This window comes from Crotalus tigris, unplaced genomic scaffold, assembly GCF_016545835.1.
Source record: "Crotalus tigris isolate CLP2741 ecotype Arizona unplaced genomic scaffold, ASM1654583v1 scf7180000017568.12009008, whole genome shotgun sequence".
Classification (NCBI taxonomy): domain Eukaryota; kingdom Metazoa; phylum Chordata; class Lepidosauria; order Squamata; family Viperidae; genus Crotalus; species Crotalus tigris.
Genome location: NW_024096478.1, coordinates 3,314,668 through 3,342,062, shown reverse-complemented (window position 1 = coordinate 3,342,062; position 27,395 = coordinate 3,314,668). Strand labels below are relative to the sequence as shown.

General features: G+C 38.7%; 1 protein-coding gene across 2 annotated transcripts in view; it reads left to right on the top strand.

The window, feature by feature from the left end:
* The first annotated feature begins 2,731 nt into the window (after nucleotides 1–2,731).
* DPYSL3 (dihydropyrimidinase like 3) overlaps nucleotides 2,732–27,395 on the top strand; it is a 61,398-nt gene continuing 36,734 nt past the window's right edge. Inside the window, exon 1 of one of the 2 annotated variants that reach the window (XM_039351918.1) lies at nucleotides 2,732–3,484. In XM_039351918.1, the coding sequence (XP_039207852.1) occupies nucleotides 3,128–3,484 (357 nt within the window). In that variant the 5' untranslated portion in view covers nucleotides 2,732–3,127. Of the gene's footprint in view, nucleotides 3,485–25,416; nucleotides 25,713–27,395 lie in introns of those variants that run through there. The other variant, XM_039351926.1, reaches the window with a different exon arrangement.

Below are 27,395 nucleotides of genomic sequence, written 5' to 3'. Positions count from 1 at the left end.
AACCTGTTGATTTTTTGGGGGGAATGGAGTATTAAGCACATAGAAAACCTTATAAAAAGGTTTCAATTGCTATAAAACAGTGAGTACAATTTAAAATTAGGAAGAGCACTATATCCCGCCTCAAAGTATATTTTCCGTTGAAGCTACTTTCTCTCAGCAGATTTCTCCAAAGTTGACAGTAATCTTTGCTAAGAGGAAAAATAAATTCGATAATTCTGTGGCTTTTTAACAACATATAGCAAGATTATGTACATTTTTTTCAAAACTTCAAACACTCTTTGAGTAACAGGATCATCTTTGAAATGTAGGCCACAAAATACAATTTTATTTTAGCCATGTTGAGCATGATTGAACCAGACTATGGCGATTGAAGCAAATGCTCTTAACTTTCTTCCATTGACTTGAAAAAAATTATGAAGTCAATTATTTTGTCTGAATTGTCCTAATTTATTTAGATACATTGAATATATAGTGTGCTACTACATTTGATTTCATTAAGTATCTGGCTCACAACAATGAAGTTCGCTTATCTTATTTCCAAACAGGAATCAGGGAGAAATTTGTGCATAAAAACAATATCCTAACATATTAGCTCCAGCTTAGTATCTTGCTGTTATTGCATATTCTGTAATCACATTTATATATGACAGTGCTAAATTATGCATCAGTATGTTTCATGGGAATCCACCAACTAGTGGCTTTTAAATTATAGAAAGTTAATTATAAAGAACAGGGCTCTGCTATGCTAAGGATTTGATGCCCTAAAGATTCTTTGAAGTATGTGAGAGTTTGAATGCAGCATCAGTATGCCACTCTTTAAAGCAGCCACATAGTTTTCTGAGATCATGTAGTAACTGCGCAATCTTTGGAAAAATACAATTGCTTTAAACAATGGCAAACCTGTGCTACAATTACCTTTCTGTGCACTCCAAATCATCTTTTTAGAATTGAATGTGAACTGCTGCTGGGCTTTAGAACAAGCTTTCCCAAAACAGTCAATAACAATCCACAAGAACTGGTGGGACTACCATTGTGGTTGCTAATATTATGATGATTTTTAATGCTATTATTTAAAGCAGTATTTATTAAATTATATCATATAATAAATGTATGGAGGTGTTAATGAACAATCAGAAACTTTATGAAGGTGTTGATGAGCTGAAGAGTTGGGAACCCCTGCTCTAGAACAGGCATGTCAAACTCGCGACATCACATGATGTCGCGCGATGTATCGGGACTTTTCCCTATTACCGGCAATGGGTCGGGCACGGTTTCGGCGTGACGCATCCGACCCGCAGGCTGGCAGTTTGACATGCATGCTCTAGAAGAACCCTACATTTTTTAGGTTATACTAATTTGAATGTGAATCTACTAACATACAATTAGTGTTAATATTAACATTCTTCAGCTAGGAATGATAATCTTTATTGTCATTTTTTTTCCTGTGGGCACAAGGGCACACATTAAAAATGAAATTTAGTTGCTTGTATACATAACACACATTGATCTGGGCCGTACTTTGAGAGATTTCATTTGAACTGCTGTTAATATGGCTGTACCACCTGGCCTGGGGATCTACCACAGTAAAGTGAATATGGAATCTGTTAAGTTAGTAATATTATTAAAGAAACTGATTGCATTCATCCACAAGTTACATTTTGTGGTTTTAATGCTTTTAATGTTTGCAATGCTTGTTATAGTTTATATCTGTGGCAGTTCTTTTTAACTGTGTGCAATGCCCAAGGTCAGCTAGGTGAGCTTGGCAACTATATACATTTTGCAAATAAATAAATAGACTTTTTTATTTGAACCACATAATCACGTACATAGCTATTATGATTTACCTTTTAGACTCCAAACCAGCACAATGTGAACCTCACATGAGTAATAACCCAAAACGTTTTGTTGTGCATTAAGTTTGCTGATGTCAGTGACAGGTTTGATTCACTCATTCCTTTTTGTTAGTAAAAGAATGAGGATTGACCTAAGGCAGGGGTTCCCAACAAGGGGTGCTTGCACCCCCAGAGGTGCAAGACAATATTCCAGGGGGTGCAAAAACTTGGGTTTTCAAAATTATAATGTATATGTATAATTCGTTGCCATTATTTTGAACTTTTGTAAGGGGTGCAAGAATATATTAGAAGCGTTCTAGGGATGCGTGGTATAGAAAAGGTTGGGAACCACTAATCAAAGGCCTTCCTTGTGGTCCCATGTTCAGAAGATGATTATTGAAGACTGGAAAGTTGAAATAAAAATCATAAAGACAATGGCAAATTAGAATTGCCAAGGAAAAATCGGAATCTCCTCACATAGTCATTAGGAATGAAATTCAACTTGATGAAAACTTTAATTTTAGGTATGAACTTTACTGCTTTACCTTTTTACCTGATTATTCTTTTAATGTAGATTTTATCAATGAACCAAAGACCCAACCACACAGTTAAGACGGGGAAAGCATGCTCCTTCTAGGAATGCAGCTCCTGTTAAATATTCAAGCATACAGGCAAAGGTGTTTGTTTGGTTTTTTTTTAATGGCAATTTTAATTCTCATTTCACACCCCTCTCCAACTAAGTAAAAATGCAGTAAAAGACAATGTGTTTTCCTGACGTGGAGTTGTCCCCCACCGAGTCCACAAAAGCTGCTCCCCCGCCCAAGCAGACACCCTCCTAAGGTGTGGGACTGCGAACGGTTGCCAAGGAGGCCCGGGGACGATGGGATAGAGAGTCGGCCTATCTGACGGCGTCAGGAATCCGCTAGGGGCGGAAAACGAAAGTGGCAAGCCTATCCCGCCCGGGATTTCGAAGGGAGAGACCCGACGCTCGCCCAGCGCAGCGCGTGCGTGAGCCCAGCTTTTCCCCAGCCAAATCTGCGGCGAGCGCCGGCGCGAGTGTGAAAAGTCCTCGTGGCCGCCGCTGCCTCTCTTCCTCCCTCCCTCCCTCTCTCCCCCAGCAGGCGCTCCTTTTCTCTCTCTCTCTCTCTCTCATCAGTCACTCCGCGCCTGAGGCGAGGCAGGGGCACTCGGGGAGTCTCCTTCCCTCCTTCCCGCCCGCCCTTCTTTCTCTTCCTCGCAGACGGACTCGCCGGCTTGACTTACCCCAGTGACTTCCGCGGTTGCCGGCCTCGGCCATGGCTTCCCACAGCGGGCGGAGAGGCCGGGATCCCGCGGCGGTGGCGGGGGAGGAAGAGCTACCAGTCTACCTGGCGCGCCCGGGCACTACCGACCAAGTGCCCCGCCAGAAGTATGGCGGGATGTTCTGCAACGTGGAGGGCGCCTTCGAGAGCAAGACGCTGGACTTCGGAGCTCTCAACGTGGGGCAGCGCGGAGCCCGCCGCACCCCATCTCGGGAGCAGGAGCCCCAGAAGCAGCAGCAATCTCCGGCGGAGGCGGAGGCAACCCCCAAGGAGCCCCCGGCCGGCGGCGTTGAAATCCACCCCCCCTCAGGCAAACAGCGGCTGCAAAACCTGAGCCACGAGGATTACAAGGTCAGAGGGACGGAAGAGGGGAGCTCCCCCGGAGGTCTCGGCGAGGGATGGAGGAGGAGGAGAAGGGTGGGTGGCCTTGGAAGCGTGGCTGAAGGCGGGGGGGGGGGAACCCGACGGGGGAAGAGACGCCGCCCTACTCCGGATGCACGGGAGATGCTCGGGCCGTTTGCCGGGGAGTCAAGCCCGCCCTCCCCGGGGATGTGGATTTAGACTGGAGTGCGGAGACACTGGCGCGCTCCGCCCCAAAAAGCATCTTGACGACGCGACATCCTAAAGAGTTGCAAAGCCTTGGGGATCGAGGGAGAAGAAGCCCGGGTCAAATGTGGCCTCGCACTTTGATCCGGCCTGCCCCAAAGTTGTGGCGGTGGCGAAGGGGGCTGTTGTTAAGTGGCGGTTATAAGCAGAGGCAGGGCGTTCCAAGGTTTAATTCTTTCCTCTTGACGCGTAAACCTAGTCACTTAATTATGCGTGGGGCATCTTTTATGAAGTTAGCGTTTCGAGCAATCTTGTAGGCACAGTTATTGAGTTTCCTGGCAATTTCCCGATTCGTCCTTGGCGTGTTGCAAATCATTCGAGTAACAGCAACGTAGACCTCTGGGAAGGAGCGCCGTCTTCAATTAGTTTTGTGCGGCCCAGGCTTTAATTGTAAGGGTCACGTGACCGTAGTCTAATTACTCACCATCGGCTTGTGGATAAATCCGTTACTCATACTAGCCGGGTTGTGTCCCCCTTTCTCGCTACTAGGGTTGTGGTTAACCGAGAGAAGGACTTATAACTGAGAGAGGCTCTGTAACTTTCTTCTGCTTCTTTTCAAGACAAGAAGGCTCTTCCCTTGGCTGTCAGCCTGTAACAAATTGTGTCAGCATTTTTCAAGTTATTAACTGAAAAGCTGTAGGCCGTGTTTCCAAGAATGGTCAAATAACTAACTGCCAGAAGGCAGTAGTATAAACTTGGCCAGGCTTGGTTGTTTTAAAGTCAGTCATTTATTTTTTTCGTAATGAAAATGGACTTCGTATAATCACAGGCCTGAGTTTCAATTCTGAACTCTTGACCTTAGGCTGATATAATTAAAATAAATTTGATTTCAATATTGTAACGTAAGATCAGACTTAGTACTCAGGTGGCTTTTTCAGGTTTTGATTGTGGCTCAAATGTATTGCTGGGAATATTTGCAGTTCACATATTTGTGCCTAAAAAATAGCTATTTTGGCTTTGGCTATCAGAAAACAGTGAAAAATATTCTTAAGACTATTATAAATAATGAATCATTGCAAACTATGCACAGCCATACTAGTCAGGTGAACTGTAGAGAGGCCAGTGGCCTTAGAAACAGGCTCTATGGTCTCCCTGAATGACTTTTGCTCAGTCCCTCTTCCTCCTCACCTTTTTGACATTAGAGGAGAAAAAAGCAGGAAGACTAGAAAAAGAGAATGTTCTCATCTAAGTCTGGAACTTTCTCTCAGACCTTGGAGTGGAAAATCAAAAGCATCCTATAGTTTCTGGATTGTGGGTTTAAAAAACAGGAAATAAGAACTCAAATCACTACAACAGAGGACTAAAAATCATCCAGCTGGAAGAGAAAGATGTTGGATGCAACTGCCGAGGGATACTATAGTGAAATTAGATCTATTTAGTCAGAAATGGCACAGTTTTTAATTTGGAGATGAATGTGCCTTTTTAAAACTTAAAACAGCCACCATCCCCACATTATAAAGTTCTTAATTAAGGTTATCTCTTTTTGCTGATCCTTCTATCAGTGTTACTATACTTTACATGGAGGTAGACTATTAGATTCTGTTTTTTATTTACTTGAGAACCAGATGATTATGAACAGTTAATACTTTAGCAATAAAAGGTATGAAATATATAAGTTGGTTCTGTTTAGAGGTGAGTTGGGAAAACCCTGAATATTTCAGAGCAGAACAATTAACATAAAGGGTAGCAATGGGTTTGTCTGTTTTATTTATGTGTGTGTGTGTTTACAGATTATCTGTTTTTCTTATTTTGTCAGCTGCCTCGCTTAACCTCAGCTCCAGATTCTTATCTTTCTATCTGCTTTCCCAACATAGAAATACTCAATTAACCTATAATTTGTTTAAATAGAATGCAAGTATTACATCATTTCATCACAGAGTAAATTGTAATTGTAGGATTGTTATGGGAAAAGTATTTGATTTGAAAATCATAACTTTTTTATAAGAAGCTCAAGAAGCACATACAGAACTAACAAGAGTTACAAGATTATTGTGCCAGGATGAAAAAAGAATAAATATCATGAGGTAGATTGGATGGGAAGAAAATGACTTGTCAGAAGTCACCAAGAGAGTTTCTTTAGTGGAGGTAGGGCTTGAGTCTGCATCTGTTCTTGTTTCAGCACCTTTTTTTTTTTATTATTACATGCCATTCTTACTTACAACTATTTGGTGTAAACCAGACTATCTCTTTTTTATTTAATTCTTGATAAAACTAGCATTTTGAATTGTGCTTGAAAACAAACTGCCAGCCACTATAGTTCTTTAATAAATGAAAAGATAACTACTGTGTTTGGCCTTTTAATTGTTACTCTGCTAGTGTGTTTCCCTGAAAATAAGACCGGGTCTAAAAGAGGCACCCAGCTGGCCCACTTCTTCTGGAGCTGAAGGAGCAGCTTCATTCTGCAGCTGCATTCCAGCCTGCATTTTGCAGTCAGGCCTTTCCGGAAGGCCTATGCAGCCGAGTACCAAGCTATGGATTCAATCCATAGCTCGGTCCTAAGCAGCAGAGCTCTTGCAGAACAGAGCTATGGATGGAATCCATGGCTCAGTTCTTGACTGTATAGGCCTGTGACTGAGAATGCAGACCTGGCTGCAGAAGATGCCGCAGAAGAAGAGCTGGGCCTGCGAGAAGAGGCCTGGCTGCAAGGTAAATGGGTATGGGGCACATGGGGCAGATCCATACTCCTACCCCTGCCCTAGCTTGATTTTTAAGTGTGTGCCTCACCCCAAACTAGAGCTTATTTTTGGGGTATGGCTTATATTAGGCCCACCCCTAAAAATCAAGCTAGGGCTTATTTTTTGGGTAGGCCTTACTTTTGGGGAAAACACAGTAAATCAGTTGAACTTTCTGAATACTTTCCAAAGGTAATCGTGAATATAGTATGCTACAGTAATATGTAACATTTATTCTGATAGACTCTTATAAAAATGGAGAAGCTCTCTGTTCATTCAACAAAGCCAAGATCTGTTATTGATTGTGGTTCAAATTGTAAACTTCCTGTAAAATTAAAACTTATCATACAAGCTAGTTGTAACCTAAGTATTACTCCATTACATGGGAAAATTAATATATTGAATGAATAAATGGGTACCTGAAAAACTCTGGACTGCAATTTTTGTCATGATTAAAAATATATCCTGAAATATTAAAAAATGTAGTGGCTATCTGATAATAACATTGAAAATAACTGAAAAAAGCAGAAAGAGGAAAAAAATTGCGTCAAGTTTGGTCACTGAACCAGAGTTAGACATGTGATATTATATGGCATTATAAAAACACTGCTAACAAAGCTGAAAAAGTTGATGAATTATTTAATTTTTTTACCAGATAATGCATTTAAAGTGATATATGTGATTTTTAAGCAGCAGTGATTAAGTGGCTGGAAAAGATCAACCCTTACCAAAGCAAGATTTTGCAGTCTAGACTTCATTACTACATAGGTTGAAAACTGCCAGATGGATAAGCTTGGGAGGCACCTGTTTATATTGCTACCAAGTGATAGGTAATGGAAAGGGCATGAGAATTCCAAAAATATATCTATTTGTGCTTTATTGATTATACTAAACATTTACCTTTGTAAATTGAGAGATATTGTGGATAACCCTTTAACATGTTTTGAATTGCCTTGTCTACCCAACAAATCTATTTCATGACTAGAAGCAACAATTAAAACAAAATATGGAACTATTCAGAGGTACAAAATCGGGAGAATACAGTTGTACACTGTCACCCTCTTTATAATGTTACATGGAGAATATATGATGAAAAATGATAAAACTACAAGAAATAGAAATTGTTGTGGGAAGAAACACCAGTAGTCTTGGATATAGATAGATGATGTCGAAAAAGGCTATCTATGTCAAAATTGAACAGCCCTCTCTCAACAGAGGGGAAGGGATATGACACCATCTATCTTCAGTCTATAACACAATCCTTTCAACAGTTCCAAAAAGGCTCCACACCCATTTGCACTACTCAGTTGATCCTGACAACATGGATAAACCCTCAAGATGGCATCAACGACTCTAAAAAAATGTGAATGACCAACGGTCTATAAGGAGTATAAATTCTTCCATTCTCCCACCATCCAATCAGAGCTGAAGAAGCTTCTTGGATGAGAAGCAAAACAAAACGTCATCAAAGAAAAACAAAGTCCAGTTGCCTCACGAAGAAGCATCTTTGGGATAAAATCAAACACTAAATAATTCAAGATGATTCATTTATTGAAAGCAATAATAAGCTAAACCTTAACTAGTTTGGATACATAATATGAAGGCAAGAGTCTTGGGGAACACAGTGATCCATAAAAGTCAAAGGGAATCAATAAAGAGGCCAGGAGGATACAAGGCTAGATATCATCACTGATGACACAGTTCTTGTAAGCACAAACTTACAGTCCTTGTTAAATGTTCCATCATATAACAGGAATCAGAAGTGATAAAATAACTAATAACACCAATAATGATACCAGAATATAGATAATTAGCTTTTTTGCACTCAAAAATTTAACAAACATTTGTTATGTTAATATATTTCACAGTGAGGAAGAGGATTTATTTCATAAAACAGCTGGACTCGGAAGCAAAATTTAGGTCTAACAAGAGACTAATTGTTTTTATTTTAACTTTTATTTCAACTTTTAAATTGTATTATAGATGTTTATGTAATACCTTTGTAAGTTTCAATTAATGCATAACAATGATTCTATCAAGAAGTGGTAGTCTAAATCCAATAAATATTTGGAATTATCTGTAATTCATGGCTTAATTGATTTAATGTCAAAATAAATATAATATTTAAAGTTGAAGTTCTAAACATACTTTCCTGATAGTTTTATGGAAATGATGTTATATTTGAGTTAATACTGGATTGTACTATAAGCAAAGCTCTCTTAGTTTTATCCTGTTTCATATTCAGTTGTACTAGTACCAAAATCTAGGAATCATAGTTCAGACAAAATACAAAATTTATCACAGATAGATGTTCTCTAGTTTATTTAAATATTCCCACAGTCAATAGTAGTGAATTGGGCATTATGCAAACTATATTTATTTATTTTCATATTAAGCTATAATTCTGACTTACTAATCTAAATGAGTAACTCTGTTAGAAATGGGAATAATAACTAGAATTTTAGTAAATATTGGAAAACATGAGACAATATTGGCATTATTACATTGAGTGTTGTCTCTCTAGTTATTTGAAAACAGAATCAGAGAAATATTTATTCTTCCACATCTGTTTTTGGCATTTTCTAACTTTATGTAATTCTTCTGCACAATGTTTTTTCCCCCATGACAGCTGTTTTTAGGTTATAAAATGGGTTTATTGCATTGCAAATTACTTTTTGTAGTATTAAGCATAGGAATGATCCAATTTGTAGAGAGAAATTATCTTTGTCAGCAAAGCACAATGGCTGCTAAGTATAGCTTTCATTAAAATGAGTTACTTATTAAATCCATTCTTTTGCCTGCATCTGTTGCAATTTGCCACACTTAAATTGTTCATTAATCATCCAAATATGTGATTTTTTAATTTTTCTTTATGTTTGAATTTCACATGTCTATAAACTGATAATACAAACTAAAATAAAACTACAAAAAATAATCTTATTTTCAGAGGTTGAATGTATGATGAAATAGCTAATACCGTATGATTGCTGCAACTAGATCTTACAGAAAAATTGACGAGATTGAAAAAAGCAGTAACTCCTAGGATTCTGAGGTGTGGACAAAAGAGGGGACAGAGCCATAATTTTCTGTCTTGTTCAAGATCACACACACACAAGACAGACAGACACACACACACACACACATGTATGTATGTATATGTATGTATGTATGTATGTATGTATGTATGTATCTGTCTATCTATCTATCTATCTATCTATCTATCTATCTATCTATCTATCTATCTATCTCATCCCCTCTCAGGCATAACCCAGATTTTCTTACATTCTCCAATCTTTACTTTCCTAATCCCTTGGGGAGGGGGAACAACTATCTAATTGAACATTTCATAGATACTAAGAGATTTTGCACATGGATAAATGAACCTACCTTGTACTGTGGGCACACTTCTTTGTAAAAGAGAAACCTTCAGGATATTTTTCTGTTTATGTAATGGTAGTAAATACGATTTAGGAAGATTAATAGAAAGCAGCTTCCAAAGCAGAAAGAAAAAAAAAAGCCTTTTAAGATAGCATCAGTCTAGGTAAATGTAATCATAAAATGGCTTATATTAAACAGATAAAATGGATTCAGAATTGCTCATTTATGAAAGTGCTCTTATTTTGTTTACTAGCAAAGAGAAAATAGATAACCAAGAAACCATTATGGGAGAAAATCTTATGTTAATTTTCAGGACATTAATATACTCTCAAGATGGTCTTTTGGGATCACCATGTATGAAATAGAGAAAGTTAACTAGATTCTCTGGATTAAATTTCTTGGAAATATGTTGATTTGAACTGGAGGAATAGAAATTTTTGTAGGACTACTAAATCTTCTGTGTAATTCTAAGCATTAGAACAATTTCACTGTTTTAGAAATAGATGCTGCATTTATTTGTCTTTGACCGAAACAAGATGGGGATACTAATTTTCATTCTTGGATTAACTATTTGTTTTATAATGGTTTAATAATAATGGTGAATCTAGACATCCAGGTATTACCTATAGAGGTTGAGTGCTCACTACTTATGAGATGCTTGTTGGAAAAACTGATGGATTCAGAAGAGACCTTTGCTGATTATGATTTGCTGAGCCAAATCTAATAAGATGGTTCCTATCAAAGTTATTAGACAAATAATTTTAAAACAATATTTAAACACTTCCCTATCCTTATTTGGATAAGAGCAAAACATTTTAGTCCAGTTGCCATGACTCAGCTTCCAGATTCCCTTAAGATAGTTCTGGAGTTTTAAAAGCATACACTATTTCCATGCACCTAGATAAATTGTGATGTTATAATTATAAAAAATATAATTCCAAAGGTCACAATATGAAGAAAGAAACCTATATTTTCTGACAAAATCCATTTTATTTATGACCAAAAGGCCCAAAAGATCTTATTAGGAAGTTGTCTCTAAGACTACGTGATCAAAATTCAAAATTTTAGCTTGCTTATATTTTAAGGAACTTTACAGATAACTTATGATTCTCTGACATTTTCTGTTTTTGCTGTATGTACCTAGAGGCAAAGCAGGAAACATTCACTGAAAACAAGATCATTCTGTGCATACCAGCAAGTTTATGTGAAGACGTGCAACATAATCTCATTTTGCTTACAAGTGGATTTTCTTAAACCTAGACTTTCAGATGTGTTCCTTTTCTTTATCCACTCGATTATTCCTTGCGCCCTTGGTCCAATAGTTTATGTTTACCAGATTGAAGCTGCTACTCATATCAGACATTGAGAGGAAAAGCAATGGGATTAATACTAGGAATTAAACATTTATAGGAAGACTGTTTATCTTCTGCCTATTGTGATTAGTAATAAGGCACTTTATACCTGTAGAAGGATTCTGAAGTTGTAGCTATACTGATCACTCCAACCAGAAAGGAAGGAATGTTTGAATGTAGATATTTTAATAAATACATTGTTAAGGTACTTACAATTAGACTAAGATTTTGCTTTTGGTTATGAATAGTTCTAGAATTCCATCAAGAGTGGGTTTTTCAATCTTTATTACTAATAAACATTGGATGGCTGACTTTTCTAAAAATCTACTTGTTTTTATTAAATTTGTTACAGTAAATGGGTAGAACACTTCGGGCCCTGTATACTCATACATCGATAACCTTCCCCATCCATTTTAGTTTTAGGACTAACTAAATTTCATATTCCCCCTTAATCCTGCTATGTTGTTTCATCAGGGCTTGTTCAGACTTTTTCAGAGTGTGGATGCCAGAGTGTCACAAAAGAGAAGCCTTCAGAAAAATCACCTACCGCATTACCCTTATCAACTCTGAATAAACAAAATCCTCCACCCTTGTGTGCTAGGCAGAAAACAGAGTTTGTTTCTCACACTGAAAACCCTCTTTGGAGAGGAGGAAGGGGCCAGAGACTATACAAGTAAAGATTGACTATATGGCCACACCTGAGACTGGAAGACTTATTGAGACTGTTGGTACATGAGCAGGAAAATAAAACTCAAGCTGCTGCTGCTGCTGCCAAATCAGAGGTTGCCTCTTCAGAAAGATGTTTTATTGAACAATATTTTTGAGATCTTGTCTTGGATTGGTGAAATTGGTGTAGTTCTCTGAAAACTTACGAGACTGGGAAGAATTTAAACAAGTTTTCTACATTGTTGGAGAGTCTAGTGTTTGCTTTCTGTTACTCACTAGTTAGCTCCTCAAGCGTCTATTTCAGGGGTGTCAAACTCGCAACGTCACGTGACGTATCGTGACTTTTTTTCCATTGCCAGCAGTGGGGTAGGCGCGGTTTTGGTATGACGCATCCGGTCAGCGGGCCGGCAGTTTGACACCCCTGGTCTATCTACTGTATTTGAAGCTCTCATTGCTAATAGTCTTTGATCTCTCCACTACAAATGTTTTGAATTCTTTTCTTTATTGTTTTATGTTAGATGTAGGAGATGGAGTGGCAGAACCTGGAGGGGGAGGGAAATGCGCGTTTAAAAGCCACAAGCCGACTAAGTCCAACTTTCCTTGAATTCCATGGACCCTTATCTAACTTCCAAACAGATGCTAACTGTTGAGAAAATTCCTAGGCATAGGCTGTTCAGCAATAAATCAGTTTAATTGATCCTTTGTGTGGATCTGGTCTTTCCTTCCTGACTGTAGCTGTCATCACACCTTCTAATAGTGCTCAGATACATTGAGGTTTGAGTTAGCAAGAATTTGTATGGGAGTATACTGGAGTGTATGGGTATCATAATTGTGGGATGAAGGATGAGGTTGCTAATAAAATCTACTTTAAGATTCACATCTCATACTGCTTGAATTTGTTCTCTGGTGAGAGTTTCTCTAATAGTGAAAATTATATAGTAAATGGTCATATTTTTGCTACCTAACCATTTCCATATAAAAGCTTTATGTTATATAGGCTATCAAAAACTACTCATTTACCAAGTAGTGATTTGGGTAGGCACCTTGTATGAAGTTGCTCTTCAAATGTGATGATTCTGTAGTTTTTTAAATTTTTAATCAAATTTTAATGAGATTCAGTCTGTGCACATGATATAACATCTAAGTGAGGGTACGTGTTGCTAATTGAAGTTGTCACTACAGTAGTTTCAAATTCAGTGAGATTTACTGTCAATAGTTTAAATGGTTAAATACATTAAATTGTTAAATACATTTCAAAAATCTGTTCATATGGATGGAGAAGACAGTATAATTTCTATAGATAGGTGAAGAGAAGGTGACCTAATAAAACTCCCTAGTCTGTTTTCCTGGACATGAATTGAGAAAAAAAAGGACAATATTGGATCTTAGCCTGCTTGGGAGTTCTTTTTTTTTCCCCCCAGGAAAATAAGTAGAATAGAGAAAATTAGTTCTTACCCAGCTTCAAACACACTGTTTACAATCAGTTTAGGTAGAGCTTCTGTGACTTCCGTTTGCTTGCAGCTAGGGCTAGACAATGGAGTTAGCTAACCTTTATTCTGTCGGTTTCTGGGAGGTTTCTCCTGGACCGATAGGAGAGACCACCATGTCACCTAGGTCCCTGGAAGTCATACTGATTGCTCCACACTGGCCGAGACGACCATGGTTTGCCGACCCTGTAGGCCTTTCCATTTCCCCTCCCTGTGGAGAATCCCTCCAGACCACATTGCCCTCAGCCAAGGAGCCCTATGGCATTCAGAACCCCAGTGGCTCCAGTTAACCACCTGGCACTTGAGCAGTGACTCCTATTCGACGAGAGTAATTTCCATGATTCAGGCATCCAGACGCCCCTCTATGAATAGGATCTATGATTCCACGTGGAAAAACTTTAGTCTCTGGTGCACCAGAAGCCAATTAGCTCTCTCGTCCATTACCATCCCAAGAATCCTGGAATATTTGTTGGAGGGGCTCGACAAGGGCTTATCACCCAATACCATCCACAGACAGGTAGTGGCTCTGTTAACGATGCTTGCCTGCGACAATTCAACCCCTTTAGCTCAGCACCCCATGGTGCATTCCTTCATCAAGGGAGCGACCAACACCAAACCACCTGCAGTCCATCGATATCTGTCTTGGGACCTGTCACGGGTCTTACAGGCCCTTACCTCTCCACCATTTGAGCCCTTTAAGACCTGTACACTGCGGCTCTTGTCCATGAAAGTAGCCTTCCTAGTAGCTGTCACGTCAGCTAGACGCATATCGGAACTGGCAGCTCTCACAGTCAGAGAGGATCTATGTGCTTTCCGCAAGGACAGGGTGGTCCTTCGATTAGATCCATCATTTGTTCCCAAAGTTAACACCTTGTTCCACAGGTCCCAGGAGGTGATACTATTCCACAGGTCCCAGGAGGTGATACTACCTCATTTTTGCCCCCGTCCGTCTCACGGCCTAGAATGTCAGTGGCACACTCTGGATGTACACAGGGCACTACGCCAGTACATCAAGCGGACTCTTCTGCCTTTCGCAAGTCAGAGGCACTGTTTATTTCCTTTCAAACCTCTTCCATGGGGCAGAAAGTTTTGTCATCGACCATAAGCAGGTGGATCAAGGCTTGCATTGCAAGGGCATACCAATCGCTCTCCTTGACCATTCCTAGCCGTATCACTGCTTATTTCACCCACAGCGCCGCAACATTGACTGCTTGGCAACACAGGCATCCATTGGAGAGATCTGTAGGGCAGCGACTTGGTCTTCGTCTTCCCCATTCGTGAGGCATACAAGATAGACAAGTTTGCCTCCATGGATGCCTCATTTGGCCGGAGGGTGCTTCAACAAGTAATGTCATCAAATGGGACCCAGGCCCTGACTAATTCCCTCCCATAGGGACAGGGCAGCTTTGGTATGTCCCATTCATGGATTCTCCATCCTCATGCTGGAGAAGGGGCGTTGTCTTACCTGAACGCCTTTTCTCAGCATGATGATGGAGAATCCACACCCATCCCATTAGTGTCCATCAGGTCCTGTGTCGGGTGTACAGAGCCAACACATCGGACTATCGTCTGTTGCTTTGCCTTCGTCGTAACTGGATGGCACTCTAGCCCAGCAGGCGAAGCAACAGCAGGAGGCAGGGCAAAGTAAACCCATTCGTGGATTCTCCATCATTATGCTGAGAAAAGGTATTCAGGTAAGACAGCGCCCCTTCCAATGATAATATATAATCTCATCACTTTTATATAGAGCATTCCCTTCCTGGATGTTTATCAAATTATTTCACATCAATACAGATACACAGTATTTTATCAGGTTGTAATCCTCACTTAGTGATGACTTGTTCAGTGATTGTTCAAAGTTATGACAACACTGCATGAGGGAGATTTAAAACCATCCTCAAAGTTGCAGTTGTTATAATGTCCCTGCGGACATGCGATCATGATTTGGGTGTTTGACAGCCAACTAAGAATTACAATGGTTTTAGGATCCCATGGTTATGTTATTGCCATTTGCAGATTATTATATCATCTGTAGACTTCTCACAGACAAAGTCAGTGCAGGAGGTTCCAAGTCACTTCCATCCTGCTTTTCTCCCAAAGAGCCCCTAGATGGCATGGAGACCTCATACTCTGTAGCATGCATCCACCCACCCCTACTCCATAGTGCCTGCCTGCTTGCCTGGGATGCAGTTTCTGTGACATAAGCAAGTACTTACTGATTTCCACCTCTTCTCATGTTGCAATTGATGGAATCCTTGCTTAACAAACCACACAATCCTCACTTAACAGTAGCAGCAGGCACTGTTAGGATTGCCATGAGTAAGCAATGTGGTAATGTGATCTTGCACTTTACCTCACTTAGCACAGTCCCAATTGTCATGGTAACCCAAGGACTATCTATATATTCTATGCTGTTTTGCCATGAGATATTTGCCCTTCCTCTAATTTAACTCACTCATATCTTGCATTGGAGCAGGGGTCTTCAAACTTGGCCCTTTTATGACTTGTGGACTTCAACTCCCAGAATTTGTCAGCCAGGCCCGCTGGCTGAGGAATTCTGGGAGTTGAAGTCCACAGGTAATAAAAGGGCCAAATTTGAAGACCCCTGTATTGGAGCATATGAAGGAAAGGAACATGAGAAGTTACATGTACTAATTTCCACCCTTTTTTGTTTGTGGTCCCACTGGTAGCAAAAACTGAGCAGAAAAAAACAGGAATCATGCATGCACATTGAAAGTAGAAAATGGAATTCCCACCCAAAGCTCTTCAGTATACAGTGAGTCTTTGCACCAAACCCATTAAGGTGAATAAACAGTTGAACACTCGTAGAACTAGAGTTCTAAGGAGACATCCTTGCTTTATAGATACACTATTCTCTAACATACACTTGTCAGACTCTAAATGCTAACAAGAGAGTGTGAATTGATTTGAAGAAGTAGCTCATATCTTTGTAGTAGTAGTAATAGTAGTAGTAGTAGTAGTAGTAGTAATAATAATAATAATAAGAAGAAGTTGGAAGGGACCTTGGAGGTTATCTGGTTCAACCCCCTGTTCAGGCAGGAAACCCTATACCATTTCAGACAAATGGCCATCCAGTCTCTTCTTAAAAACTTCCAGTGTTGGAGCATTCACCACCTCTGGAGGCAGGTTGTTCCACTGGTTAATTGTTCTAACTGTCAGGAAGTTTCTCCTTAGTTCTAGGTTGCTTCTCTCCTTGATTAGTTTCCACCCATTGCTTCTTGTCCTGCCTTCAGATGCTTTGGAAAATAGCTTGATTCCCTCTTCTTTATGGCAGCCTCTGAGATACTGGAACACTGCTATCATGTCCCCCCTCTTCCTTCTCTTCATTAAACTAGATATACCCAATTCCAGCAATTGTGCCTTATATGCTTTAGCCTCCAGTCTCCTAATCATCTGTATTGCTCTTCTCTGTACTCTTTCTAGAGTCTCAACATCTTTTTTAAATCGTGGTGACCAAAACTGGATGCAGTATTCCAAGTGTGGCCTTACCAAGGCATTGTAAAGTGGTATTAATACTTCACGTGATCTTGATTCTATCCCTCTGTTAATGCAGCCTAGCACTGTGTTGGCCTTTTTGGCAACTGCAGCACACTGCTGGCTCATGTTTAAGTGATTGTCCACTAGGACTCCAAGATCCTTCTCACAGTTACTACTATTGAGCAAGGTACTCCCTATAATATACCTATACGTTTGGTTTTTCTTGCCTAAATGTAGAACCTTACTTTTTTCACCATTGAATTTCATTTAGTTAGATAGCACCCAGTGTTCAAATCTGTCCAGATCCTCCTGTATGTTAAGCCTGTCTTCTGGAGTGTTGGCTATTCCTGCTAGCTTGGTGTCATCTGCAAATTTGATGATTTCCTAATCTATCCCCTCATCCAAATCATTGATGAAGAGGTTGAAGAGCACTGGGCCCAGAACAGAGCCCTGGGGCACCCCACTACACACTTTCTTCCATGTAGATGCAGTTCCATTGAGGACCACATGCTGAGTACGGCCGGTCAGCCAGCTACGAATCCATCTGGTGATGCTGTCTAACCCACATTTTTCTATCTTATCAAGTAGTAGGTTGTGATCTATTTTATCAAATGCCTTACTGAAGTCCAAGTAAATTATATCCACAGCATTCCTCTGATCCACTAATTTTGTCACTTGGTCAAAGAATGCAATAAGATTTGTCTGGCATGATCTGTTTTTGACAAACCCATGTTGGCTTTTGTTTGCTCTAGGTGTTTGCTGATTCGTTGTTCGATTATCTTTTCCAAAATCTTCCCAGGTATTGAGGTCAGGCTGATAGGTCTGTAATTTCCTTGGTCCATTTTTTTTCTTTTTTGAAGATGGAAACTACATCAGCAGTTTTCCAGTCCTCCGGTAGTTCCCCAGTGCTCCAGGATCTTTGAAAAATATAGTTCAATGGTTCTGAGATCACATCTGCCAGTTCCTTGAGTTGAGTGATGAATTAATAATAGAGAAAATTTAATGCTCTTTAAAAAATCACTTTTCATTATAAAGTCTTGCTACTCATAATTGTACTTTATTATTATTTTCTTTTTAAATAATCTTTGAGAATTTCACATAGTATGCTGCCAGTTCGCATCTTCAGTTTAGAAAATAACCTGTGATTTTACCTGATACTACTTTTTTGCTGAGTTAAAGTCCATACTAATATGCTTACACATTATGATTTTAAATTATTTGAATTTGTACAATGCAGTATATGCAAAAGAATACTACATATCTACAGAAATTCACCTGATCAAAGATAAAAGCCCTCCAGAATCTATATGGGTCAATATAAAAGGGAGAAAAAGTGACATTGCCTTAGGAGTATACTACAGGCCACCCAACCAATCAGAAGAAATAGGTGAATTCTGCCAATCAGTTAACAAATGTATGTAGGAAGCATATCACAGTAGTAATGGGAGACTTCAACTCTACAGATTTCAGCTGGGAGACAAACTCTGCAGCAAGCGGGAGAGCAAACAGATTCCTAACCAACCTAGTTGACAACTTTGTCATTCAAAAGGTAGAGGAGGGAACTAGTAGTAAAGCTATCCTGGACCTAATTCTAAGTAATAGAGGGAGTTGAAGTTCCAGAACCTTGGGGGAAAGTGACCACGTCATACTGGAATTCAGTATAATGCAAACAAAAGCAATAGAAAATAATTCAGCCAGTATCTTAAACTTCAAAAGAGCTGATTTTAACAAACTCAGAGAACCTAGGAAAGATTCCATGGATGAAAATCCTAAAGGGGAAAACAACTCAAGAAGTATGGGAAACTTTGAAAAATACTATCATAAAAGCCCAGTCCAGCACAATACCACTGAAAAAGAAAAACAAGAAAGTCAAGAAGAAACCAGCATGGCTGCACAAAAGGTCTCTTAGACAAACTGAAAGTCAAAAAGGACAAATACAAAAAAGTGGAAAGAGGGTAACTAAGGCTGATTATCAGCAGACAGCCAGAACATGCAAAGACAAAGTCAGGAAAGCAAAGGCTTAGAATGAACAAAGACTTGCAACAGCAATCAAGGATAATAAAGTTTCTTTCAACATAATATTAACAAGAAAAATGTCAAGAAACTGTAGGTCCACTAAAGAGAGAGGTTGGCAAGGAAGTAACAAGCAATAGGGAAAAAACAGCTGCTTAACTCATTCTTTGCATCAGTCTTCACACAAAAAGAAATTATAGCGCAACATACCAAAAAAAACTACTACAAAAATAATCTAGAAACAAAAATTAAAGTAAGCAAGAAAATGGTAGGAGAATATGTATCTGACCTTGACGAATAAAAATCACCAGGATCCGAGAGATTACTCCCAGAGTTCTGAAGCAGCTAGCAGATGTTATCTCAGAACCATGGCACCATATCTTTCAAAACTCCTGGAGCCCTGAGGAAGTACCAGAGGATTGAAAAAGGCTGATGTGGTTCCCATCTTCAAGAAAGGGAAAAAAAACAGACCCAGGAAACTACAGACCAATCAGTCTAACATAAGTACCTGGGAAGATCCTGGAAAAGATAATTGAAAAACAGATCTGCAAACAAGTAGAAGCAAACAAAGTTATAACTGGTATCCAGCATAGGTTTGTTAAAACAGATCATGCCAAACCAATATTATTTCATTCTTTGATAATTAGTAGACCAGCAAAATGCTGTGGACATAGTATACTTAGATTTCAGTAAGGCATTTGACAAAGTAGACCACAATCTACTCCTTGGTAAGCTAGAAAAATGTGGAATAAACATCACCACCAGATGGATTTGTAGCAGGCTGACGACCCATACTCAACAAGTAGTCCTCAATAGTACTACATACACATGGAGAGAAGTGGGGTACCACAAGGCTCCATCTTATGCCCAATACTCTTCAATATCTTCATTAATGACTTAGACAAGGGATAGAAGGGGAACTCATTAAATTTGAAGATGACACTACACTGGCAGGAATAGCCAACACCCAGAAGACAAGCTCAGGATCCAAAAAGATCTTGACAAACGTGAACAATGGTCCCTATCCAACAAAATGAGTTATAATGTGGAGAAAAGCAAAGTTTTACATTTAGGCAGGAAAAATCAAAGATATAAGTACAAATTAGGCGAGACCTGGTTCAAAAACAGTAATCGTGAGAGCATAGAATCAAAATCACACAAAGTGTTAGTACTGCTTTATAAAACCTTAGTGAGACCATACATGGAATACTGCAACCAATTTTGGTCACCATATCACAAAAAAGATGTTGAGATCTTGGAAAAAGTTCAGAGAAGAGCAACTAAGATGATCAAAGGCCTGGAGATTAAAACATATGAAGAACGGCTGCAAGACGTGAGTTTGGCTAGTCTAAAGAAAAGAAATAGGAGATATGATAGCAGTATTCTAGTATTTGAGGGGCTGCCACAAAGAAGAGGGGGTCACATTATTCTCCAAAGCACCAGAGGGCAGGACGAGAAATAATGGTTGGAAACTGACCAAAGAGAAAAGCAACCTGGAATTAAGGAGAAACTTCCTAACAGTGAGGACAATTAACCAGTAGAACAGCTTGCCTTCAGAAATCGTGGGCGCTTCATCACTGGAGATTTTTAAAAAGAGAGTAGACTGTCACTTGTCTGAAATGGTGTAGGTTCTCCTGCTTGAGCAGGGGGCTGGACTAGAAGACCTCCATGGTCCCTTCCAGCTATTCTATTCTATTCTATTCTATTCTATTCTATTCTATTCTATTCTATTCTATTCTATTCTATTCTATTCTATTCTATGCTTCTCAACTGTTTAGAACACTGTATTTCTATAAATAATAAATATTCATGTACCTTTATAACTGCTCCTGAATTTTCCTTATATGTCATATGATACGAACATAACAAATACTACAGTGTAAAAAAGGCCTTTATTTTCCATATATAAAGGAACTCTGTTAAAAAATCTTTGGCCTTCCTCATGCAGCCCTATGATTGGCCCCATGATTGACTCTGCAAATGGAACATTCAGTAATAGCAGGCCCTGGGACAGCTTTGGAAAAAAGAGGTAAATGAGTAAGCAGCTGTTACTTCAAGGTTCTGTTATAACCATAAACTGTCTTAAAATCTCTTAAACTTTTATGTGGAAAAGGATGCCACCTTTTCTTGTTGATGAATACAGCATGTTTGGAAAATGTACAACTTGAACAAACAGTAGTCTGGTAAATTGAAAGGTTGAGATCCACATCAAATGCTACTTGTTTTAATTTCTTTTGTAAAATGAAGACCCCCCCCAATTTCACTTTCAGTTGACTAGAACCACTGCTTTGAGTAATGATCCTCTGCATGTTTTTCCCAGTGCATATGCCAGTGATGGCGAACCTTTTAGAGACCAAGTGCCCCAAAACCATCCCGCCCCCATGCTCTGCTGCCTGCCCCTGCTCTGCCCCGCCCACTCGCAGGGCCACCCACCACCTCCACGGCTCACCGCATATCACCCAGACGGCCCTGTAGCACCATGGCAGCCACGCCCTCCACCCACACCCAGCAGCATCTGCGCGGGTCGGGGCATGAAGCAGGTCTTGTCCCTGCTGCCTGGCTGCCATGTTCTTGGCTCCACTGCTCTGTGTGGGCCATGCCCGGGGGCGACTCTCCAGGGGGGCTGCTGGTGAGGGAGCTGTGGGGGAAGGCTGGGCTGGGGCAACGGCGCACATGCCCACAGAGAGAGTGCCGCCTCTGGCATGCGTGCTGTAGGTTCACCATGCCCACGCACCTAGTTTCTTCCTCCTCTCCCATTACCTTATTGTGAAGGAGTCTCTCTTTCCAGGAGTGTGTTCTTGACCAGCGCAGAGAAAAGGTTGCAAATGTTGCTTTCAAAAAGAAAAAAAAAGGTTTTTTTATGAATAGAACTCTTTTCTAGCCAAGTGTAATTCGACACACAAGGAATTTATCTCCGGTTCACATGCAAACAACAAAGTGATAAGTCATAGATCATAAATCATAAGATACAAAACTCTTTACTGGCAAAGTTTAATTCGACACACACGGAATTTTATCTCCGGCTCACACACAAACAACAAAGTGATAAGTCATAGATCATAAATCATAAGATACAATCATAAATCATAAGATACACAGAATTGATAAATCATAATATAACAGGAGAAGGTAATAGAAAAGATGAGAGGTGAGAAAGACGAGAAACTGAGAAGATGATGAGGATAATAGCAATACAGCCTATTACCTGGGTAAATACCTTTAGGCATAAGACAGTACTATGGGAGTCAGATGTTTAGCAGAGTGATGGCATGGGGGAAAGAAACTATCTTGTGTCCAGTTCTTTTGACATGCAATGCCCTATAGCGACGTCTTGAGGGAAGAAGTTAAAACAGTTTTTAGGATTTGACGGGTCTGTAGATACTTTATCAGCCCTCTTTCTGGTTCATGCAGTATAGGTCCTGAACAGAAGACAAGCTGGTTGCAATGTTTTTCTGCAGTCCTAATTAAAAGGAAAGAAAGGGGGGGGGGTTATGAATTTCAGGGACGTTGTGATTGATTCTTTCAGATATTACAATTTAAAAGACGAAATACTACTTGGTAAGATTGACCACACTTAATTCTATGTTCTGTAAATACTTGTCTTTTAAAACGCGATAATATATTTTCTTTTCAGAAAACTTCTAAATCCATGTTTATGGAAAAATCATTGAAATTTATTGAAAACACAAGCATATTACAAGTTTCAATTTGAATTAAATAATACAGGAAGAAACTGTTATTTGTAATTTTGCTGCTAATTTATCAGTTTTTGTTAGTTTTACCCTATATGATTAGAAACAGATAGAATTTCAACTCTGTGAGGGATTAATAGCCTAAACCTGGTTCACAACAGAATTAACAAATAAAAATTTGAATTGTTCAAATAGAAGGTGCTTCTGTCCATATTTTACCAATAATCTTCATTTCCATACTTGAAGATTCTCTGATCATTAGTAATTGGGGGATGCATATTTTGGAAAGGGGGGAACTTGGAACAGTGAATTGGAAAAACCTCATTACACAAATTGATTTCTACTTAGCTGATTTAGTTTATAATTCTTAATAAGGGACTAATGAAGTGTGTGTATGCTTCATTCTAATGCACTTTGAGATTCCAAGCAAATGTTTATGAATGGAAGGAAAAACACTGGGAAATTATAAAATAATGAACTCTCCTTAAATAACAAAATGAGTTGATAGTTTTTATCTTTTTTTCATTAGTTCAAATTCCATTTATCTATTCAAGCATTCTCCCACTTGTATAACTGTTCTGTATATGTTTATATTGAACTAAGTACTAACCAGCCTAAATATTCATCTAATTTGTGCTGCATAAATAATGCAAAGTTGTACATATTGGAAACATTTGCATGAAGTGTAAAGTGTCAGGTTTTATTTAGTCTGTGCTGCCTGAATTAATAGCAGTTAGACCTATATACCAGTGAGCAATTTACAAAGTCAACATATTGGCCTCAACAATCTGGGTCCTCATTTTACCGACCTCGGAAGAATGGAAGACTGATCAACTTTGAGCTGGTGAGAATAGAACTGCTGGCAGTCAGCAGAATTAGCCTGCAATACTGCATTCTGACCACTTCCCCACCATGACTCTTCTTTATTAATTCTTCTAATTAAGGAAGCTTTATCCACTATTAAGATTCCTCAGTATGTATTCCAGCTATATGATCTTTTTGTGTTTGGCAAGCTTTCCATCTGCTCAAACTTCAGGAGTGAAGAGGACAGATTTTTCTTAATTTCCAGTCTCTTGGAATGAACTGTTACCTTGAGAATGTTAACAAAAGCCCTTGGTTAACTTTTAATCTTTATATCAGGATTGATTTTTTTATAATGAAATGTGCAATTTCACCATATAGATTCTGGGAAAGGAATGTAAAAGTAGTGGAGAGTGTAAAATTAGAAGAAGTGATATAGTAGAGGAATGAAGAATAATTGAATATATACACATTCATAAAAGAAAAACGTTCATGTTTGGATTGAGTTTTGTTTTCTGCTTGATTTTGCAGGTTGATACAAATTGATGAGAAGTAAAAGTTGTTGGTTGTGAAAAGACTTGATTTCATATTTCTTTTAATTGCTCATCTAATAGAATGGGCTTTATATTACACAAATCAAATTCATGGATTAATTTAAGTAGCTTTGCTAGCTTCGGCAGTGACAGACCAAGTAGTTATCTTTTTTTTTCCCCACAAAAATAAAAGCAATTAACTATTTCCATATCTGTTGTGAAGAATCCACAAGTGGATTCTTAACATATGTATCTTAACATATATATCTATGTGGTACTTTTTTTGCACCTACAATCAGGAATGTTTTGCTAGATAATGCCCAAGATTATGAGAGTAATAGTTAATAGACTGGATGTTTATACAGCAATTTTAGATTTTAGTTAGAGTGGTTTGCCTTTTTTCATATATTTTGACTAAATACAAAATATTTTCACCTCAATTTACAAGAGAGATAACTTTGTGCATACCTGTGTTTTGCAAATGGAAAATATTACTATCAGGTATGAACTACAGTATGGTTCACAGTGCATATCAGTAACCATAGACATGCTAATCATAGAATAAATTATATTTAAAATCTTTGGTTTTTACTTCCTTTTTCTTCCCAGTTTTATGTTTATATGTTATACTATCACAGAATATATCTTGTATATAAACTGAAATATTTTTATTGAAAGATTAAATGGAATCTGTGACAAAAAACTTAAGGTATGGATTTCCAAATAAAGCCTTCATAAAGTATGTATTGAACTAGGTATCATTGTATTTAACTGCACCTGTAAAATATTTTTTTTATTTTTGTTTATTATTAAATTTATTTGCTGCCCATCTCATTTTGAAGCGACTCTGGATGGCTTACAGCATTAAAAACATTAACTTGAGATTGTGTTCATGTTATTCCCTAGTCATGTTATTTACCTAAATTGCAAGTGATTTTAAAACTAGAATTGATCTCTTTCCAAAATACATTAAAATTGTAAGCTCTCAAGGTATGAAAAACTACTTAGAAAAAATAGTAGTGCAATATTAGCAGTAATAATTTTTAGCAAGACTAATGCAAAATAGAAAAAGTGATTAATACATCGTTGATATAGTTCAGAATTGGCTAAACAGTATTTACAGAGTTCTTACTTTAGCCTTTTAAGTGCGAGCTTAGTAGTTTTCGTCAAGTTATATGCCATTTTCTTTTAAATAAGGAATTTTTATACCAAAGACAAACTAGATAGGTTTATGGGCTGATCTATCAGGACTCATATGCTTTAGAATTTTGTTGCATAAAGTTATTAAATGACTTCCCATTGTGGGATTATGATGAGTAATCCCTAATCCGAGGTCCATTTTCTAGTTGCCTATATTGTTGGAAGTGTGTATCTAGCTGTTCCTTGCATTTGTCGTAGAAACCATCCTGCAAAAGGGTTTACAGATTTTGTACAGATCTCTTCGGAATAGGTTGATTGGAGTCTCTGCATTGCTACCCTCTAGTGGCCATCACACCTTATTACAGTGACAGCAATAAAGAGTGGGTGAGGCAAGCAGCAGAGACAAATCAATACACAGAGAAAGCGAGACTGGAAAGAAGAAGGGAGGAGTCGCTTCATCAGCCATTCTTGTCTTACAGGGACCCAGCTGTCACTGGGAAAAGAGGAGGGAGGGAGAGAAAGAGAGAATTTTACTATTGTGTGAATCAAGGGGAGGGGGCAGAGCAAAGTGAGGAAAAAGAGAAAAGTGAGGAACAGCATTTGTTCTACCTGAGCTCCAGCTTTTTTGCAAGCTAGTTCTGCTTCTGAATTGGAAGGCAGGAGCCGGCACCGCTGCTGCTGCAACAACAGCCACACACCATGTCTGGTTACCAGGGCAAGAAGAATATCCCTAGGATAACTGTAAGTGACTTAACCCCTCCTGTCCCCCATTCTTGCTTTTGTTGTGCGTTCTTTTTATATTTGCTACAGTTTGTGTCAGCAATATAGTCAGCTGCATTGCTTCAGAATTGCTAGAATGTGTTTCAGTAAGAATAAGGAGATAGCCGGTTGGCATGCAGAAAGAGAAGGGAGTGTTTGCAGGAATGGCCCCAAGTAAACAAATGGGAGATTTCTGTTAATCTGCGCAAGTGACGATTGTAAGGATTTCATTTTGTGTTCTGACATTATCGTTCGTTAAAATGCAGGGTGCTTATGAAAAGCAGTGTTGTTTATTTGCAATGCAGACTTTAAACTGTTCTGATCAGCTCAGCCCCCCCACACACACACACACTTCCTGTTGTCCAAAGTGTCTATAGCATAGTGAAGACTTTCTATTTACAAACTTACATAGGGGAAGTAGGGTGTTCAGTTTGAGATCCTATTTTTTGGGGAGGAGTTGAAGAGACCACATTGAGCTGGAGGTTAAGCCAAAATGCTCGATCCTTCTTCACTTTACTTTATGTCATTTTATTTTTTTGTTTCTTCTCATTTTTTAAAGAAGGGATGCTGTTATCTGCAAGCTGTCTGCGGCATGTTTTTATTTCTTGCAAATTTGGGTGCGTCATGTGCTTTTTGACTACCAGAGAGGGTGAAAAGGAATTGGTTCTTTTATAAAAAGAGAAGTCAGATTTATGAAGTAATATAAGGAATGTTAGTTTATAATACAATGTTTGCTAACCTGAAGAAAAAAATATATTTGCTGTAAAGCATGGAAGAGAGAAAGAGGGAGGCTGTGAAATATTGCAGTATTTTGCATCTTTCTTGGCGTGTGCTCTGCAGATGCCTTTCCAGTAGATTCATACTCCACCCTGACTTATTGTTGATGCAATGAAACGTCTTGCACTCGGGGTACCCCCTTGGTTTTAAATAGGCCTGGGCTTTTTTGTTACTCGCTTCTGATACAAGAAGTGCAGCTGTACTTTGTCTCTAACGCATTTTAATGAAATCTTTTGTGGGATGGGATATGCATTGGGGGAATGGATGGCTACTCCATCTTTGTAGCAAACAAAGGAAGCGCAATGAAACACACACACACACACACATACACACACACACACACACACTTGACTGAAAGCTTAACATCTATACATAATTTGCCTGAAAAAATGTTTTTGGTTAAAAGTCACCAATTTTCTGTTAATCGAGTGCCTTGTTTTTTTTAGCTTGAAAAGCATGATTATACAAGTTACAGATTTATTTTGTAGTGAGTGAAGCATGTTTTTCTTCCTGTCATCTTAATAAAATATGCCATTTTAGCTTGTTTGTTCATCTCATAAAAATAGGATTCTTCTAGAATCTTTTGAGTAGGACTTGGGGTGAGTTTTGTTTGTTTATTTCAACATGCAATAATATCGGAGATCGAAGTCCCTGGGTATTTCAAGAAAACATAACATCTTCACTTACAGTTCTTTGAAGAATCATTTTGAACATAACTGATTTATTAGTCTTTAATACTATGATGTACCCACTGTGGGTCAGTCTTTTTGCTATTTAAACCAGTCTTATCTGCAGTTTTTCAGTTTGAGCAATCAAGAAACGAGAGACAAATGTACTGAGCATAATACAAAGGACCAGCCTAGGGAAATAGATGCATTTTCTTTCCCA